General features: G+C 42.0%; 2 protein-coding genes across 10 annotated transcripts in view; one reads left to right on the top strand and one right to left on the bottom strand.

Moving 5' to 3' along the window:
- The first annotated feature begins 425 nt into the window (after nt 1-425).
- asb12a (ankyrin repeat and SOCS box-containing 12a) lies at nt 426-5,080 on the top strand. The gene is made up of 4 exons (XM_084353158.1): nt 426-626; nt 1,025-1,348; nt 2,990-3,518; nt 3,605-5,080. Exons 2-4 carry the CDS (start codon nt 1,064-1,066, stop codon nt 3,748-3,750), a joined length of 960 nt encoding a protein of 319 aa, XP_084209284.1. The 5' UTR covers nt 426-626; nt 1,025-1,063; the 3' UTR covers nt 3,751-5,080.
- Nucleotides 5,081-7,211: 2,131 nt separating this feature from the next.
- arhgef9a (Cdc42 guanine nucleotide exchange factor (GEF) 9a) overlaps nt 7,212-19,227 on the bottom strand; it is a 45,669-nt gene continuing 33,653 nt past the window's right edge. For 7 of the 9 annotated variants that reach the window (XM_084353149.1, XM_084353153.1, XM_084353150.1 and 4 more), the window contains 7 exons: nt 18,835-19,014; nt 18,233-18,465; nt 17,029-17,158; nt 15,090-15,221; nt 13,014-13,257; nt 11,979-12,047; nt 7,212-9,518 (listed from right to left, as the gene is read on the bottom strand). In XM_084353149.1, the coding sequence (XP_084209275.1) occupies nt 9,343-9,518; nt 11,979-12,047; nt 13,014-13,257; nt 15,090-15,221; nt 17,029-17,158; nt 18,233-18,465; nt 18,835-19,014 (1,164 nt within the window). In that variant the 3' untranslated portion in view covers nt 7,212-9,342. Of the gene's footprint in view, nt 9,519-10,432; nt 10,501-11,955; nt 12,048-13,013; nt 13,258-15,089; nt 15,222-17,028; nt 17,159-18,232; nt 18,466-18,834; nt 19,015-19,227 lie in introns of all 9 variants that reach the window. The other 2 variants (XM_084353151.1, XM_084353152.1) reach the window with 2 other exon arrangements.

The following is a 19,227-nucleotide window of genomic DNA, read 5'->3' as shown; positions in this document are numbered from 1 at the left end:
TCCCGCAGCTGACACTCGCTAAAATGGCTGCCTTGGTGTGAATCAGGGGAAACAGGGTGATGCCAGGGCGCATACAGCAACTGCCATGGTCCAGTGGGGAAACATGACAGTGCAGCTTTTGGGCTGTTGTGTTGTTTACTGCCTGTTTGACGAGCTGAAACACAAACTGGAGTTATAACACGCCTCACCGTGTGACACAGAGATGTCTCCATTTCATTTTTGTTTTCACTCATGAAACAGGGAGGGACAGTCGCTCACCCTTCACAGACAGGGTGTCGCACTTGTATCACTTTTCTAATTATAAACCTGAGCCTGGACTCTCCAAGAATGGAAGTTTAGCCAGGCCCATCTGTGGCCTAAAATTAGCGCCCGCCAACCCCCAGCAAGGAGCTCTGACCCCCCGTCAGTTAACGCACACATGCACGCACACACACAAACCATATTGCACTTTTCACACAGCTCCTGTGGAAGCATCCCACACTTCTCGGAGGATCTGTCTTTCCCTTCTGTCTTTCTTTCTTTCTTTCTTTCTTTCTTTCTTTCATGTGACTTATTATTATTATGGGATTTAACTTCTCTTCTCTTCTGATGTCTTTGGAAATAACACCAGCAAGTGTCTAGAAGAGGTAAGTGTCTTGTTGCAGTTTGCTGCTGTTGACACAAACCATCTAACTTTGTTACCACTGAGCAGATTCTGTGGATCTTTAGGGGAAAAGCATGAATTTTTAATGTCTATAAGTAAAAATAGACGCACACATTATATCTGCTCTCTTCTTTAGGCTGTATTACTGTGATATGACTAACACAGCCTACAGTAATTGTGTCATGTAAACAAACTGCATCGTATGACTGTGTCGGCGTGTGGTCAGAAGCATATTCTTTTACTTTCGTGTAGATATTTGTTAAGCTGAAAAAAAAAAAAAAATCATGCCCAACAAAAAATAACCCAGTATGACAGGAGCATGTCAGCTGTGCGTGTCTTTGGGTGTATTGTCATCTTTCTCTGCCATTCTCGTCATTGCAGATGGACGACCTTTGACTTGCATCAGCCTGCAGTCACATTATGGTTCTGGGCCAAGCTGTCAACATGAGTTTGATGGACATTTCAAAGATCTTCTCCCTGCTGCAGCCTAAGGAGGAGGATGAGGACAACGAGCAGTGTCAGGCCTTGAACAACGCCGTGAGCAGCGACGACGTGGCCCTGCTCTCCGAGCTCCTGTCTCAGGAGAGTTACAGGAGGTCTATCAATGCTCGGAGCGGGTGGGGGGTCCCTGTGACCCCCCTGCGCACTGCTGCTGCTCTTGGACACCTGAGGTGCTTGGAGCTGTTGCTGGAGCACGGTGCAGAGGTGAGACACAGAGAGTGTTTTGTTGTACAGCTTTCAGATGAGGATCTTTGAGAGCAGGTGTGGAGGACACAACATTGATAATAGGCTATTTGATTATCAAAATGATATCACCAGGCCACCTCACATTTTATTTTAAAAGCCACAGAGGGTTCTGTGATGAAGAAGAAAGATTAGACTTTCACTACATTTTACACTGGGGGCATTAAAACGGCACTAATCCATATATTTAAATGAACAATGGATCAAATTGTTTAATATGAAAGGGGTCACTGGTAGGAACAAGCCCATACAAAATTATGACCCAACTCTGCAGTTAACTTCAATTCTAGAGAACTTTTTAGCGCCTTTTGGCTCTTTGTTTTGGTTTGCTGCCCTTTTAACCCTGCTGTCATCAGTGTAGCTTCCAGAGGCAGCTATTTCTTTGCAAAACAAAGCTACGATGATCCAAGTGTACACTACCTGACCAATACCTAATGGCAGACAATGTTAGCAACTAGCTAAGGAAATGGTCGTCTGACTCAGCAGGTGTAGACTGTAGGTACAAGCCTCCCATTGGGCAACTATTTCAGTCCTCACTTGCGCTAACTGTGTATTGCCGTTTTCAAAACCCATGTCGCTACAGGAAAGATAAGATTAGATAGACCTTTAAAAATCCAGAGGGTTAATTGTTGTGCCAGAGATTGCTACAAAAAACAACAACCTACATGCTAAAATGGCAAGTTACTCTAACCTGGTTGCTAACAGTACAAACATAAACTAGCTAGCTGTTGTTAACTTTCTTTTGTGGGGATTTAGCTTTTTTAATGCCACATACAAATGTTTCTACCCAAATGTCCTCATGACACCGTTTTGCTGGGGCACTATTGCTACATTCTGCGCTAAGCCTGAGCTAAGCCTGCGGCTGTAATTGGTTTAAAGAAAAAAAAACAAGCAAGAGCATTTTTTCCCCCATACCATAAGCCATGTCACGTCCAGCCAGACCTTCCTCCATCCTCTACACAGCAGAGGAAACGGGTCTTGTATGCAAAACTAAGGCAGGCGGAGTATTTAGTTGGTAAGAAATTATATATTTCCCTGTGGGGTATGAATATTGGACTCATCAGGCACATAAATGGATTCTCAGTCTCCTCTGGACAGGAATTCTTTGCTAATATGTTAATCCAACATGAGAGGTGAGAATATGTTGTGTTTTCAGCCAAAATAGTTGCAGTTTTAATGGGTCACTGTAGTTTTGGAGAATAAAGTCAAACTCAGAATTTTAATATTTATAAATAATAAACAAGCTGTTCTCAGAGGAAAATAAGGTCCCCAGAACACTGTTTGAAGCTAGGAAGGAGGCAGGGTCCGCCACATATAAACAAAGTAAAACGGAATTGACATTGTGTTGTCCTTTAAGGTCAGTTTGTTTATTCAGTCACGAAAACGAAGAGAGTTTGTTTAGTCATGAAAACATCAGTCAATGTAGATCTTTCTCTTTTGATTAAAATTTCTTTCTCAAAACTACATCGTGCTCCTGTAATAATACAAAATACACCAAACAATATACATCACATCAGTTCTAGAATAACCAAATCACAATAAGTCAGGAATGTGTTTTCCTATTTTTGTAACATGTTGGTGCACTGCTGTGTTTGACTCCAGATCGACAGCCTGGACGTGAAGGCCCAGACACCCCTGTTCACAGCTGTCAGTGGGAAACATCTGGACTGCGTGGTCGCCCTGCTGAAGGCCGGAGCCGATCCCAACGGCAGCCAGTACAACAACTGCTCCCCGGTGCTGACTGCCGCCCGTGAGGGTGACGTAGACGTGCTCCGAGAGCTGCTGAGGTTCAGGGCTGAGGTGGACGTGAAACCCAAAGTCCCCGAGTGGGCCTCCAATGCCACGGCCTGCAGGGGGCCCCTTTACATCTCAGCTGTTTATGGACACCTGGACTGCTTTAAACTGCTGCTCCTCCACGGGGCCAACCCAAACTACAACTGCACAGATGAGAAGATGCTGGCCAGGATCAGGCAGCCAAAGACAGTTCTGGAGGTGTGTCTCCGTTATGGCTGCGGGGTGGAGTACATCCAGCTTCTCATAGACTTTGGGGCAGACGTGTATCTGCCTACACTGATCATCGATAAGACTACCAAGCAGAATGAAGCTCTGCTTCTGCTGCTCAAAGAGAGAGGTGAGACACTCAATATAGGTTCAATAAGTGTGTGAATGTCAGATTGCTCATGTTGACCCACCTTTATTTGTCTCTTTCTGCTCCAGTTTACCCCAAAACACTGATGTCTCAGACTCGGCTAGCAATTCGAGGATACCTCCCCCTGGCCAATAAGGAGGAGGCCATCGACAGTATGGACATTCCTCTCATCCTGAGGACCTACCTGAAGCATGACACCTCTGAACTCATGTGATGCTCACGTTAGCATCAGGAAAATGGCCAGTGACGTTCTTTTTTTACCTCATTTCTGTGCCCCCATGACTGATCATTAATTTTTAGCTCTTTCAAGGACAACAAAATGGACACACGCAATAAATGTCAACGTGTAATATTTCCCTCTGGCCCCCTTAGAGGTCACTGTAATTTCCCAGTGCTGTAAATTCTTGTTTTTTTAATCATTTATACATGGAGTTTAAAATGTGCGAGTAACTTTAAATGGATTTTTTAGCTCTACAAAGCTTACAGAAGTGCCTTTGTCAAACACAGAGAGATGATCGTCCTGACGGGCTCCATGTTGGACAGTGTGCCCTGTCCTTGAGTAGTGTAACACCACAGTTGACCACTAGAGACCACAGTAATACTGTTAATGCTGCTGTCCAAGTATGAGGTTTCTCTTTTGCAAATGAGAACATCTGCTAATGTCTCTTTGCGTCACCTTTAGCTCTGTCTTTTGTACAGGTGACATCGAACAATCCAAAAATAGTCTCACTTTAGTTATTTAGACATCCAGACACATCTGGAGAAGCACTCTCTCTCTCTCTCTCTCTCTCTCTCACACACACACACACACACACACTGATAAGAGGCTGTATCACACCAGGGTGTCTTAGATCTTGCCTGAAAAACAGTCTTGCATCTTCAAAACATTAGGAAGCGGAGTGATCAGCCTACACTTCGGCACAGCCAACTGGGAGAACACATTTGCATAAGTCTCATTACTTATTGATTAGAGCATAGTTGTTTGCAGGCTACAATGTGTGGCTGGAAGTTTGATGATTTTTTTTTCTTTTGTGACTTGTGCGCACCATCTGATCACATCATTATATCATGTTTTCCTGCCCTTGAATCTTTCTTTTGTATTACTCAACGACTCCGTAATGAGTCAGCTGTATGGAATGGGGCCTACAAACAGGAAATGACGTCACGCGACAGGAAAGCCCAGCACAATGCCCTCAATCGCACACTGACGGCCTCGACACGCAGCTTCTGTAGAGGTTTTATTTTCAACAAAAGTACAGCTATATCAGATATGGATTTATTTTTACAGCAAAGTACAACATATTCCCAGTGCTTCTGATTACATCAAAACATATAATGTACATACAGTTGACATCTCCGCTCTCCCATTCACAGTTTCTGGATTGAATAGGCATTATTTTTCAGGTTTTTCATCTCTACAACAAATAATCAAACTCAAAAAGGCCAGCAAGAAAGAAAATGACAAATGTTTGCATATGATGACAAAGGATATGAATACTGTGAGTGACATTTTTCGGTGATAGGCAAAAAATCCAGACCTCAAACTAGATGGTAATATACAATGAATAGATTCCTAAAACGTGGGATGTCAGTCTTCTGTCAACCTTGTTGTCATTGAACACCACATCAGTTTATGGCTCATTGAAGACTCTGTTGCACCCAGACTATTCTGAAACGACACTGGACTGTGTGACCAACTGCAAGGAGTTCCTACTGAAGACGTTGCTATGCTAAATGTGAGTGAACATGGCGAGCGGCTCATGTACACCCTGGACTAAAAAAGGAAATGACATAAATCTGAGCAACCTCTGATGCATCCGATTGACAGTCTGCTAACTTGGCTGTCTTGGAAGGAGATAAAATGAACAAAAATCTTCAACTGCACAGAAGGCTGTCCTCTCAGCTCTCGGCACAAGGTCGGGATGAGAATTATACGAGGAGATAAAAACCAATATATACATCCTTTTTAACAATGCGGCCAAAATGGTACAATTTAATACTGCATTTAATAAATATAAGTGAGGAATTAATTTGTCCTGTCAAGTCATTGTACTTCAAAGAATCATTTTCTTAAGTAGAAACAAGAGCATGATATGAATTGCAATGAAGTACTGTGTGTGTGTGTGTGTGTGTATGTGTTCAGGATTATGTTTATTTTTAGCTCATCCCGAGAGGTTTCGCAGTTATTCAGCTCTTCTGCTTGACTACAAATCTATACACAAACACCCATGATCAGTGCTAACTCCTATTTGGTTCACTGTTGTCATAGAAAAATTATACCCGTTTTGCCTCAGCGGTTGATGGTATGAAAAAGAAAGAAAAGAAAATAAGACAAAAAAAAAGCAGTTTGGACCATGTAAGTCAAAGAAAAGAAATCAGAAATTAAAATAATGTTACAGTTTGCCCATTATATGTGGGCCAAAAGAGAGCATCAGTGCCTTTCATTTCACCTATCAACAGTTCAGTCTTTGATTCAGCGTGAGGAAGGATGTTCCCCGCTACTTGACAATAAATAAAAAACAGAAGCTACGACCTGTGATGTATAGTGAGCAGGAGACAGGTGGACAGAGAAAAGAACTCCCTTTCAGTGAGATGGTATGGATTCACGGATGAGTGGTTCCGCGTCGTTGGAAATAAAATCCCATTTGGAAGTTAAATGAAACTGAACAATCTGTTAAGAGTTGTCTTAAGTCTCATGCAAAATATTGGATGCCACAAGCATGCATTTACCTGGTACTGAGGTCTACCGCACGCTAGAACTGGAACAACATTCGTCTCCAACGCAAAATACCAATATCCAAATATATGATCTGTTCTTTTTACATTATTTACAGTGTGTAGCTGATAAAGGTAAAATAGATGATTCTTTTGATTCATAACTCACTTTTAATAATATACTTTGAAATATGAAACTTATCTCGACTAATGAAAATCTGCTTCCTACTATATACTCAAATTAAACCATCTCTCAGCAGTGTTAAATAGATAACGATAAAGGAACTCTATGTGGTTTCTTAAATTAACTTCTTTCTGTGCAATAAAGTTACCGCTATGTGAGTGTGATAGAATATAATAATGTTTTTTTAAAGTGTTTCAGTCAGACAGCACAGTATCTACTCATATGGAAAAAGGCCTGACCTCTGGGTTTCTGTCCGAGTGGATCTCGTGCACTGGGGAAGGAGGAATTCCCAGTGTGTTTGAGAGAGAGAGATAAAAAGAGGGGGAGGGAGAGAGAGAGAGAGAAAGAGAGGGGGAGAGAGAGAGAGATGCGAGTCCCACACTGAAGGGAAAACACATGACTAATTCAAATCTGCCTGTGAAACTGAATAGATAATCACTAGTGGAATGCTGGAAGGCACTGTTAGATAGCATCTCTCTTCTCCGCAGCAGAACGGGCCAGCAAGTGCGTATGATTATGTGTCTCTTTGTGTGTGTGTGTCTGTGTTTGCCTGCATGCTTGCGTCTGTATGTCGGTACTGGTGGCGGCGTGGAGTAGAGGGAGCGAGGGTGAGGGAGTGGAGGGGTGGGGGTGGGCGTAGCACGGGACCTGAGGTTATCATGGCCTGGGAACCACATCTGTTTTCTTTTTTTTTTTTTTGCTGCGCCAGACAAGGGAATTATCTTCCACAACAATCTCACTGGGAGCCATCTCTACAGACACCAGCAGCCAACTCACCCGTTTCTCAACTTTCTTTACTGAAACAGAACATAAATTACACAACATACAAAGCAATTCTATAAGGTCTTTTTTTCCAAATAGGTTATAAGGCCTATAAGAAGGCAAACAAATGACATAGAACGATATATAACTCTTTCATATCACGTTGTAGTGAATAGTGAAGATATATAATGATATATCACATTGCACAAGTTGTCATACTGTATATGTACTGTCCATCAGGTGATATAATTCAACACAAAATGTACTTCTGTATCTGAGGTCAAAGTATGAGCACAAACCAAGGACAGATGTGTCACTTACATTCCAACTGTAGAAAAGAATACACCTTCATGATGTGTGTAAATTAGTCGCTTCTCTTCTCTTTAAGGAGCACGATACCTCGCTCACAGCAGCTTCAGGGGGGGGAGAGTGGGAGGGGGGGGGGGGGGGGATTGTTGATACTAAACAAATCAATCTGATCGGGCCACAGTCCTCTGTGAAATCACTTAACGGCGCTGAGCTAACTGGCAGAACATGGATCAGATCTGGAAAAAAACAATGTGACGGGGGAAGGGGGGCCAAGATTTTTCGAAGCTGGAGTCTTTAGAGACGCATGAATCTGTCAGAGGACACCTGCATGCTACAGATCAACTTCACCTTCCTGCCTCCCTGTAGTGTTGGCTCGCACTTCTGCAGTGCGCTTGCTCTCTTTCGGCGCTGCCTCACAACCAGGTGATACAGTATGGTTGCCCAGTCTGTTTAGAATTTCTGCCATTTTTTTGGGACCATTTCCCCTCGTGCTGGTCAGGGTTCTTTCTAATTTCTCGCACTGTGGCATCTGAGAGAAAAAAACTCCTCAGATTGAATATGTGCTGTGCTTTTTACAATGTGAGCAATACAAAATAGTTAAGTCAACTGAAGAAGAAGTCTTTTTTTTTCTTGTTGTGTTTTTATACAGCTGACGTGAAACAGAGATATCATTTTAGACCTTGGCCAATGCATCAACTTCACTTTTAGCTCTCAGTGGAGATCCGGAGGTAGGCTGTGCTCTTTCCAAACACCCAGTGAGCTGCCAGCACAGTGCTACAGGGGTGGTCTCTAGGGAGAGTGGGGAGGGGCTCCGACACGAGGCAGGTGGAGCGTAGCCTGCCTATCTCCTGCTCCCGGCTGTTTCATCTGAGCAGCGAGCCCCCCGTCAATACGCGAACCCACAGCCCCTCGGCGTGATCGGTTATGAATACCCTGTCAAAAGTGGTTGGTGAAAGGATGTAAATATTCTATTGATGCTCCCACTATTGATTTGTTCCCTGACCCATCGTATCATGGCCAATGGCAGGTTTCCAACAGAATGAAGCACTTCCTCTGAGAGTCACTGACTCACAGAGGCTGAGCAGGTGGGTAGAGAGATAGAGAGGAGGACAAGAGGGATGTAAAGAGTGAGGGAAACAGTGTGAACGTCAGACTTGGTGAAGAGAGGGCTACTATATGCAAACAGCTAAAGAGAGGAGCATGGAGTGTTGAGAGTGAGGGGGAGATCCAGGCATCAGCGGAGCAGAGACGGCCTGACCGACCGGTCCGTGATCATGGATCGAACTCAGAGATGATGCTGACAGCAGAGCTTCACAGGTCCTTCCGACGACCGCAGCCACGTGAGCTGAGGCCCGTCATTATTCACTCTCACATTCAGAAGAATGCAACCAGCAATCTCACATAGCAGCACAGCAAGATCTCAGCTTTTAGGTCACAATCATACTACTAGGAATGCCCTGGCTTGGCCTCGTGGTTCTTTCCAGGTGATGGAATCGAAAAATGAAATAATAGAACAATCTCGATAACTCCAGGACATTCAGATGGCGTGAAGATGCAGAATCCGAGGGAAAGAGTTCATGACAGTCGACTCAGCTGGAGAAGCGTGATAACTAAGAACGTTACTAACATATATGAATTGTAAAGTTTTATTTTTTCCTCAATTTCTCAAGTCTTCAGTCCTCTTGCTGCTTCCAGTCACACTCTATATTAACATTGGTCCTTAACTTCAAAGTCTCTTGTGTATGTGTGTTTTTTTTCCGTATTTTTCCTCACGATCATCCAGTGTTTAGTGCTTCTAAGAAAAATAGCTGGTCCTTCGGAAGAGTCTGTGTATCTCTATTTCTTAAATGGAGCTAATCTACTAAAATTCTGCCAGAAAGGAGCCTGGCCTCTTTTGGATTGACTGAATTCAAAAACCTCTCCTTGTGCCATGTCCTCCGTTACCTCATACTGCCCCGCACTGAGGGGGTCCTGCGGGGGTGGGTATGAGGGGGGCGTGCACCTGTTTACACCTAGGAAGGCAGGTGCAAAGAGAGCAAGAAAGGGGTGCAAGGGGGTTGGGGGGGAAAGGAGGCAGCGCAGGGCATAAAGCGAAAGAGAAAAAAGCAGGGGAGGTGGATAGCAAAACAGGAAACATTGTCAGTAATGTATCTGAAACAGACACAACACCACAACACCAAGTCATGCTTCCAAAGAAAGCAGGCACAACGACATACAAAATGAGCCTTCTGTGTTAACATTCCTGCATATTAAACCTGAGATATGATACAATATGATCATATGATGACAGCTGAATTGGTAGAAACGTGGAATTCAGCTCTAGCAATGACACAAGGGAGACTAAAGATGCTATTCAATCAAACTCTGTAGCAGGCAAACAAGAGAACCCACGGATTACGTCTGATACAATGATGAAAACCAGGCATTTGGACGAGGGACATTGTTCTTCCATGTTTGTTGACAGTGCGTTTGTTTGAATAGCACCCTCGACACTCGAGAACAAAAATAGAGCCAACAAAAAGCCGTTAATATGCATTTAACTACAGTCTACAATGTCATTTAGCTACAGTCTACAAGCATCACAAACTATGCTAGTGCAATTAAAAATTAGATACAATCAATATTTGGAGATGAAATATTCAAAAGTTGCCATGGCATCTTGGAAAAGAAATGCAAAGATGAGAAACAGTGTGTTTTGTTACGGCTGTTTTGCCAAACACTGTTTTTAGCAGTTAGAAGGGTTTGATCTGTTTGTGTTAGTGGAACCTGTTTATCTTGGATCAGTCAAGATATAATGCTTGTAAACAGATTGGACTGTGACTGCATGCTCCAATGCCAACGTTAATCACAACGCCTCCCAATGCTGCTTAGCAGTTGCCATGGCATCTTATTGTGCTAGCTCTAAGGAGAACTCTAATGCATATACCTTTATCATTTTCAAACCATGTCCATACAACATGGCCCTCTTTCTCAAGATGAAATCTATAAATGAATCTGAAATTCAAGAGAGTACTTCACCTTGTGCCAGCCATGTACACATACAGCACTTAGAAACACACAACATTTACTTCTGACAGACATCTACAGGGATCCTAACGTCAGAGAGAACATTCCAGCAGTGGTTAATTAATACCTTAATGGATGGTCATGCTTATAGTGAAACTGGCAATAGCAAGAACATCAGTAATGGTCAATGTACAAACATCTAGCCTGGCACTAAAAATGGCTAAAACTTAAAGGATGATGCCAGCAGTGTTACACATGTGGGTCCCCTGTCTGGTGCTTCGTCAGGAGCTAGCATTCTTGAATAACTTGTTTGACATGTTTTCCTTTTACTGAGATAGGCGGTAGCTGTTGGTGGTTGGGAGTATTTAGAGTGGCTTGAAAACCGAACTTTTAAAATCACATAATAGGAATAGGTAACATGATTACTCTGATGTTTCTGCCTAATTACTTCTGGTGGTTGCATTTATGCTTCAAAAATCCTAAAAGTGGTGTTGATTTGTGAAGACTATCTTCCTGAACAAAATGTGCAAGTACCATAAACTTATGTTTGCCACAGAGTTCACTGTCCGTAATAATTGAAAATTAAATTGAAAAATCCCATAGGCTTTATGTCAAGGGAACAAGGGCAATGCTAATTTCTAAGTTAGCCTACAAAGATCAGTCATCCCTGGCACTCCCTATCAGCATCCCTGTTAACATCAGTTGTCATGAATTTAGCTGCACTCTCTCATCTAAACATGGCCACTTCTGGCTCCAAAAATCAAAAGACGGCGATGTCCAAAATGCCAAATCAAATGCTCCACAGAGGGTAATCCACAAACCACCAGGCAATGTCAGGGTGGCTACGTCCACTTCTTTAATAAAGTCTATAAATATACAATTTGAATGCTGTAATAAAACAAAAATTGACCACAAACTACGCATGTACACATGAGAAGTAACCCAAAAGATTGATTTTTGTTTAGGATATACTGTGACAATCTGAATGTAAACAGAAGAAATAAGCACCAACAACCACCCTAACTCAGTAAAAGAAAAAATGCAAACAGTCGTCTGAGGCATTACGTTTTTTAAGACAAGCGTGACACAGGACCCACATGCCATGAACGCTGGCATCGCCCTTTAAACTGAATACTTCATGCAAACAGCCCTCTGTCTTTTCATTGATGCTTAACAGCTGCTTTAACTCTTATCAGGTCATCCTTGCGTATGTGCTGACAGACATTTAATTCAACGGAGAAATATTGAAAGTCATAAAGCGAGAAGACATGAATCCACGTGACATTTCTAGCTTACTTAGTACACAGTCTAGGTCCATTCAGAAACAAAGTAGGCGTGTTTAAGAAACGGTGTAGAAAGTAAAAAAAGAGAGCAGGTTAAAGGAAGAGTAAACAGCGATGAGAAGACAGAGCACACCAGCGAAGAAAAGAAAAGGAAAATCACCTGATATCTTCTTGTTGCCTCACCTTTCTGTTTGGTCACCTTTCTCACTGTCATGGCCGCCTGTCGCTTCTGATACTCAGAGATCTCAAAACCTAAACACCAAACAGGATCGTATGTTTTATAAATGTTCCACTTGACCGACATGATGCCTTTGATTATGACTTAAAACAGCTATGAAGTGTTGAGGTTTTCACATTAAAGGTGCAATATGTAAGAATTGGCCGCCTGTGTAACCCATACTTAAAACAAATACAAGGCAGCATATTACTAGAGCAACTACTACCTTGTGCCAACTGTCGCTGCTGCTAGCTAGTTAGCTCAGTTAGCCCAGCAGCTAGTGGTATGGACTAGGAGCTTGGGGACCAGTTTTGGTGTTTACACAGCTGGTTAGCATGCTAACTTAAATCTCTGTAATAAAATACATACACCTGATAATGTCAAAACTGTTATTTACGTTTTATTTTATTTTTACTTTTCTAAATCAGGCTATGACTGATATATGAACACAACCCCTCAGTAGAATCAATCCTTCAAAATAAAGATATGCATCACTACTGAAGTGGAGATTTCTGGCTCAAAGTATAAGAAAATAACTCATTTTGAGAAAATGGCTTTTAAAGATATGTACTTTCAGGATTCCATACATTTCTGACAAAAAATAAGACACAACAATTGATAAGGGTTAAAAAATAAATATCAGCATGACACTTCCCAAGTTCATTACTTACTTAAGTCTGACTTAAATGTGTATTTTGGATTTTACTTTCCATCAGTCAGAAAGAATAGCTCTCAAAATTGGCCAATGCATGGAAAAACAATGTTTGTAATGTGTCCTAACTTCTTGTCCATGTGGCATAATCCAGTGAGGAAGAGCTAAGGTCTGACTGTCTCACTCACTTTATTGCTTCAATGTTATGCACTTTTCACGGAAAATTCATGTTTAGTACCCAAAAAAAGTCAGTGTGTGTGTGCTGCAGTAAAGTCAACATGTAACTGAAGCTCTATTGCCCATTGTGAATGAAACTAATGCTTTCCAAACAGGGAGGTGCGCGACTAACCGATTTTCTCATCCTCCTGCACCATCTTCCTCTCCTCGTGGAAGGCCCTGAGCCAGCGGATCTTCTCCTCTGGCTTCTTGGCCAGGAAGATGTGGATCTCCTCGCTGTCTTTGTTGCACAATTTGAAGGCGTTCTTCACGCTGACGTTGAAGTCGTCGTCACGGCCGTCTATGGCGTCCCGCACCTCGTAGCGATCCATGTCGATGCGGCCCTTATAGTACAGGATGTCCCGGCGTATCAGATCCTGGGGAGGAGGAGAGGTCTGTTTGTTAATGTGTGCACGCGTGTGTGTGCTGAACCTTAGAGGTGTCAACAAGCATCCTTCCCTCGGTATCCTGAGAGTCTGTCTTATGCAACCCTTTCCATCTGCTGCCCAAACATACAAACACCTTCCAAACACATTGCTGAATGCCAAGTTTCTCTGCGAATGTGCTTGAGACTTGATATCGCAAATTGTAGAAAACACTATTTCAACAATGGCAACTACTCCAGTCTAATTTAATGCACAACCACACAACAACGTTGGAATAAATCCCATCTCTGTGATGCTTATAATGGTGAGTTTTTGACGACAGTTTGCTTCGGTTTATCCAACTCTTGGAATTTTTGAGAGTATTGTTTGCAGTTAATCACTGTGAAAGTGTGCATAATGTGTCCACCCAAGATGTCTTGATAAAACTTGTTCTGTCCAACCAACAGTCCAAAACTCATTGATATCTTCATTACTATACAATAAAATTTAATACAAGAAAAAACTTCAGAGAATGACAAAACAACAAACCATCTCCCTAAGCTGTGTAGTGCAGAATATATGTTAAAAGTAGTAAGAAAATTGAATACAATGGTTACTGAAGAATAAAAAAGATACCAAAGAATAAAACTGAAACTAAGAATAAAATAGGCATTAAAGGGATTTGACTATTTTGGACAATTAAATGTCAGAAAAAGTGCAAACCACAATTCCCAAAAGCCTAAAACTTCAAAACTCTTTTGATTGTTTTGTCAGACCAACAGTTAAATATCCAATATTAGGTATACTACAACATAAGATTAAAAAGAGAAACAAATCATAATTTAATTAGCAAAATAGGCAATTAGTTTTCTGAAAATCGACTATTTGTTCCAGCTCCATAGCGGTTCATGATCCACAAGCAACCTTCACCGATGTTACTTGAAGAATTTGCAGGAATGAGACGGCCACATAGAAAAAAAAAATCTTCATCCTGACTGTTGCCTTGGGACCAAAGAACATCCAGTCCCAATATGAGGTCAAGAAAGGTACAAAGAAGAAAATGAAGAACAGGCATCTTTTAGTAAGCGTGCAGAGACCAATCTGCATCTCCTGATAAGGAAGAGATGAGAAGAAAAGATGGGAGGCAACATGCAACGTGTTACTAACACACCCTGAGGGCTGCCATTACACATGTTGTACTAAGGATGCTTGATAAGGATATACAGAACAAAGGCTTGAATTTATAATTCAGCGTGTCTTTGAGCAGAATTTACTGAGTGGACCAGAACAGCTAACAAACCAGGTGACCTGCAGAGTTCATTTCTGGTGGCTGTTAGTGTTTTCTGTCTGTGTTATTCTGTGTAATGGAATTGAAATTAATATTTGTCTTTGTGTACACATTTGTGCGATGGCGCAGTTACTCGGCCCTTGTGTGTTTGCATGAAAGTGTCTTTCTGCATTTGTGTCTGTGTCTGTGTGTGCATGTACTGTAGTGTAGAGTGTAGCCAAGCGTGAACATCCGTCTGACAGGAGAGCACAGCCTCGGTGCATCGGAGCCCAAACTACCACAGCTCCATTTTGTGAAAGGTGCTGAGCATTTGAACGCATCTTCACTAGGGGCTGGTGCGTCTCATATAGGGCATTATGTAATCTATTTGCAGCTCTCGAGTAAGGTTGAAGAAGAAGTCACATTTCTTCAAGCATCTCCGCCACCAGCCACGTGATACACAACTTTGAAGAACACAGACTGAGGGTGTGTTTTAGCTTATCAGCAGGCTTTCAGCTGACAAAGTCATCAAAAAAAAAAGGAAGAATGTGAACAAAAAGACAGCGAGAGAGCCTACCTTCTTACAGAGGACCAGCTGGTGATCAAAGAGGAAGAAGACTCGCTGCTGGCTACGTCCGTACGGCTGATAGATCCATGACAACTCCCCAGTGTAGATGAGCTCCGAGCTCCTGTCCAAGATATCATCCCCCTAGACACACACACACAAGAACACACATACGCAATTTATAAATGAAGAAGATACTTAAAAGACAGAACTATGTAACTGATGCTACTGCCAAAAGCTTGACTTCACTAATTCTACACATACAGTTAAGGTCAGTGGTGATTAGCAGTTCTAATGTATTCTGTGGGTCTGAAGGCGCTTTATCAAGTCTAAATGTACCCCAATGATGTCATAGTGATGTCATCAGGTGTACCTCAGTTTTGTCTTAAGAACGACAATTTTTTCCACACAAAACCTGCTTTACAAATGGGACACACAGTAGGGTTAATAAGACATGACTGTTTATTAGGGGACATCTAACAAAAATCAAATGTCAACTTGCATTATGGGAAATGTAGGATCCCGATTGCCCCATACCAGTGACTAATATTCAGGATGTCGTGACATCTGCTGTGTAGATTCTGTCTCTTACAGGCCTTCCGACTATGATATGATGTAATACTAAATTGTTGCAATACCCCTATAAATAGGCTGAAATCCCAGGAGGGACATGGCCCCCTTATTCTTGGAAAAATACACTGTTTGTTCCCCATTATATTTCACTGTAAACACAATTATGTAATTCACTAATCTTAATTATATGCAATGAAAGCACATGGGCTTTTTCTTTTAGAGTTTGCAACTTTCCATTTTCTCCTTGTTGAATTAAAGGTCACTCTTTATGTTACCTAGCCGTTAGCTGATGTTTACTAGTGAGCCACAGTAACATAAAACCAGTGTCAGTGAGAGAAGCTCTCAATGCAATGCAGTGGTCCTTAGCTGGCAGGATGATAGTGTGTTTGTTAGCAGAGTGACAGGACTACTTCGGAATTGCTCCTGAGAAAATGTCTTGTGATTGTTCCCTCCAAAGTTGCCCCCAGCTCCTTTAAACAATGTTGCAAAGGTGACTTATATTAAACAACAAGCCATCTATTGTGTCTACTTCCGAGGAAGTGTGAAAGTGAAAATTGAGAGAGAGGTCGTTTTAAACAGCTTAAAAGTCTTTTTTTGTTTTGTTAAAAAGACGTGACGAATTCAAGCAGTTACTTAAAGTACAACTCCAGTGTATGTTGGTATTTTTATGATATTTCATATCTTCTGAGTCCTTCCCTGTTTTATGTCTTTATACATAACTTAATTTTGTGCTCAAAGTGACAAATGTTAGCTGTTCTCTAAAATGGAATGTATGGCTATAGTGTAATCTAGGAGTCATGTGTAATCCTCCAAGCTTGGCGTATATGGTTTATAAGTTGTCTAGTAGCAGCAAATGTACAGTACAGGTTATAGTTTTCCCAGGAATAAACTCTGCAGCTCCTCAATCCAAGAAGAACTTATGTTTGAACTTATGCTATACCTGCTAATATTCATTAATTCCGTTAGCTTATCCATGCTAAAATCGACGCAGTCGCTTATCGATACTACTGATAGAACCAAAGTCTGGTTGCGATGGTAATGGATTACGTACAACTATTAACCACACCCCCATTCTTTGTTTGAGAAAGAACGTTGACCATTACACAGGAACAAACACTGACTGCAGTGGGGATGTAGAAGAAGAAGAAATGTATGTGCACACACAAACAAAAAATGTAATGTTTTCACCACGTAAACAACTGGCGTTGTAAAACTGTCTACATTTAATGACATATTTATAGAGTAAAATGTAAGTTCGTTCATCTCTAGGAAGAGTCTGTGACTAAACAGATGGACTAAACAGACCAGAGCAGATTTTGCCTGTAAAACAACATCAGATGCTCAGTAATTACTCCACAGTCTAAACACATACACACACCTCCCAGTCCAGAACAGAAGCTTGCCACTGGGCGATCTTGTCAATGTTCTCCAGCCTCCTCTTCCTCTCGTTGATCTGCTGAGTGACGTTCCGCATTACTGCCAGCGCTGCTGCCACGTATCGATAGTCACTATGGACACAGTGCACACATAATTACTCCTGGGGTGTTAAAGGGAGAAGTTATAGCTCCTGGATATCGGCCACTCTTTAAAGAAGACATGTAATGTTGCAGTAGTGAATGATACAGAGTGGCCTATTAAAGGACGAGGGTTATAAACTCAAGTAACAGCAGTCTGCTGGAGCACAGTCAAAATAACACAGTGCTATTTAATTCTAATCAGCCACTTTCTCTCTCCACAGTTAACTCTGACTGCGTCTATGCTAACTGAGCTGGATTTATCCCTCTGGCTTAGATGTGCTACAGATCCAATCCTCACTTTGGAAGATAATGCTTGTGTGTGTGACAGCGCTGCGAGTGTGTGTGACAGAGAGAAGGCCTATATCTGGCAGATTCTCCACAGCTCCTAACAGTCAAACACTGTGATCTGGCAGGCAGAGCTGGCAGAGCTGGCACCTGTCCCTCTCTGGCTGAGAACGCATGGTTTGTGAATGACCTGGAGCTGGCTGAGAGACGCTGAATCACTTACACCATGTTTCCGTGGGTTTGCACGCATGAGTTTGCACATCTGGATGCTCGTGTTATGAGAGAGATCATCTGCAAATGTTTAGATTGTGTACTGCGCTTACTGTATGTGCTGTGTGCGCACAGTGTGTGTGGAGAATGCTGATGCTTGTGCATGTGCCAGCAAATGCCCAAATCCATATTTAATCTGCAGATCTATTTATATCGAGAGTTCTATGCAGTGATCCTATGGCCGTGTATTGAAATGAAAATGATCGACTATGAATACAGTACTGTCATATGCTCTATTAATAAAACTGAGATTCCTTGATTAAATGTTTTCCTCTAACATTCACAGAAAGCTGGTAAAACAGTGCAAAACAACATTTGTTTCAGCTCATACATTGATAATCACCACTTCAGTAGAATAAACCCGACACCTGCAAATGCTGAATTGCAACACAGTGCATCTGGAGCACAACGATGCACCAGTAATGTCTCCTTTTTAGAAACAAATGGGCCGCCATCAGAAAGCGACACAATCAGCAGATTAAACGTGACCTTGGCCAAAGCGTGCAGTACCTGTGCTCCTGCGCGGTGTATTTGAGAAGCTCAGCCAACTGGAGCGGATATTTGCAGATTTTCTGGACAGGGGTGAGCAAGAAGCCGTCTATGGCGATGTCGATCATTTGCTGGAGGAGGCGACAGGCCTCGAAGAAGTGCTGGTACCTGCCATCCCTCATCAGTTTGCTCAGCTCCATACAGGCATCCAAGTGGTTGTTACAGTATTCTGAATAGATCCAAAAGCCATCTTGCTGTAGAAGTTAAGAAGTAGAAAGACGCTTGATGAGAGAGGAAAACATCTTTTAAATAAAACATTCTGCGTACAAAAGCTCCGGTTGCTAAAATTTTTATAAGAGCTGTTTCCTCAAGATCATGACTTAATTATCTCATTATCTTGAGATAAACTTTGCTGGTGACTTAATTATCGCCACAACTTAACTATAAAGTCAAGATAACAAGATAATTGATCGGATAAAAGTTCTGATCTTGAGATAAGATGTTTAACAAAATTATTAGCAAATATGGCTGCTCTCAGATAGACAGCAAGTACGAGTTTGATTTTTTGTGAGTGTTTAAAAAAGAATAACAGGACTAAAAGGGTAAACACTATCACAACTCACATGTTCTAAAAAGCATGGTCCGATTTCAGAGAGGTGTGGTTCCTCTGTGTTGTACTGTTTCTCCAAGTCTCTGACAAAGCCCATCTGGAAGCGGTAGATGTCCTCGATGTTCCCAAAGATGACCTTCAGCTGGTCGTCATTGAACATGTCCACACGCTTCCTGCACTGGCGCAGGTATCCCTGCAACAATATGGGTTACAACTTTCATGAGGCTTTCAGAGGAGATACAGTTCAACTGGTAGGTCCTGGATAGTGACATGGCTGCGAGGCTGTGAGTCAGAAAACGCTCCAGAAAAAGCCTCAGCATGCTTCATCTCAATACTATTTTGGCTAATTCTCTGTAATAAACATGTGAAGTCATTCCTTAAATATAATTTACTGTGATCAAAATGA

The sequence above is a fragment of the Pagrus pagrus genome (assembly GCF_965226575.1).
Source record: "Pagrus pagrus genome assembly, chromosome: 5".
Taxonomy (NCBI): Eukaryota; Metazoa; Chordata; class Actinopteri; order Spariformes; family Sparidae; genus Pagrus; species Pagrus pagrus.
Note: the sequence above shows the minus strand (reverse complement) of the source record. Positions and strands in the feature narration are given on the sequence as shown.

Bases quoted from the DNA above. Each gene is read 5' to 3' on its own strand.
- asb12a (XM_084353158.1), top strand. From the start codon at position 1,064: ATGGTTCTGGGCCAAGCTGTCAACATGAGTTTGATGGACATTTCAAAG. The intron at 1,349-2,989 runs GTGAGACACAGA...GTTTGACTCCAG, and splicing joins TGCTGGAGCACGGTGCAGAG to ATCGACAGCCTGGACGTGAA. The intron at 3,519-3,604 runs GTGAGACACTCA...TTTCTGCTCCAG, and splicing joins TCTGCTGCTCAAAGAGAGAG to TTTACCCCAAAACACTGATG.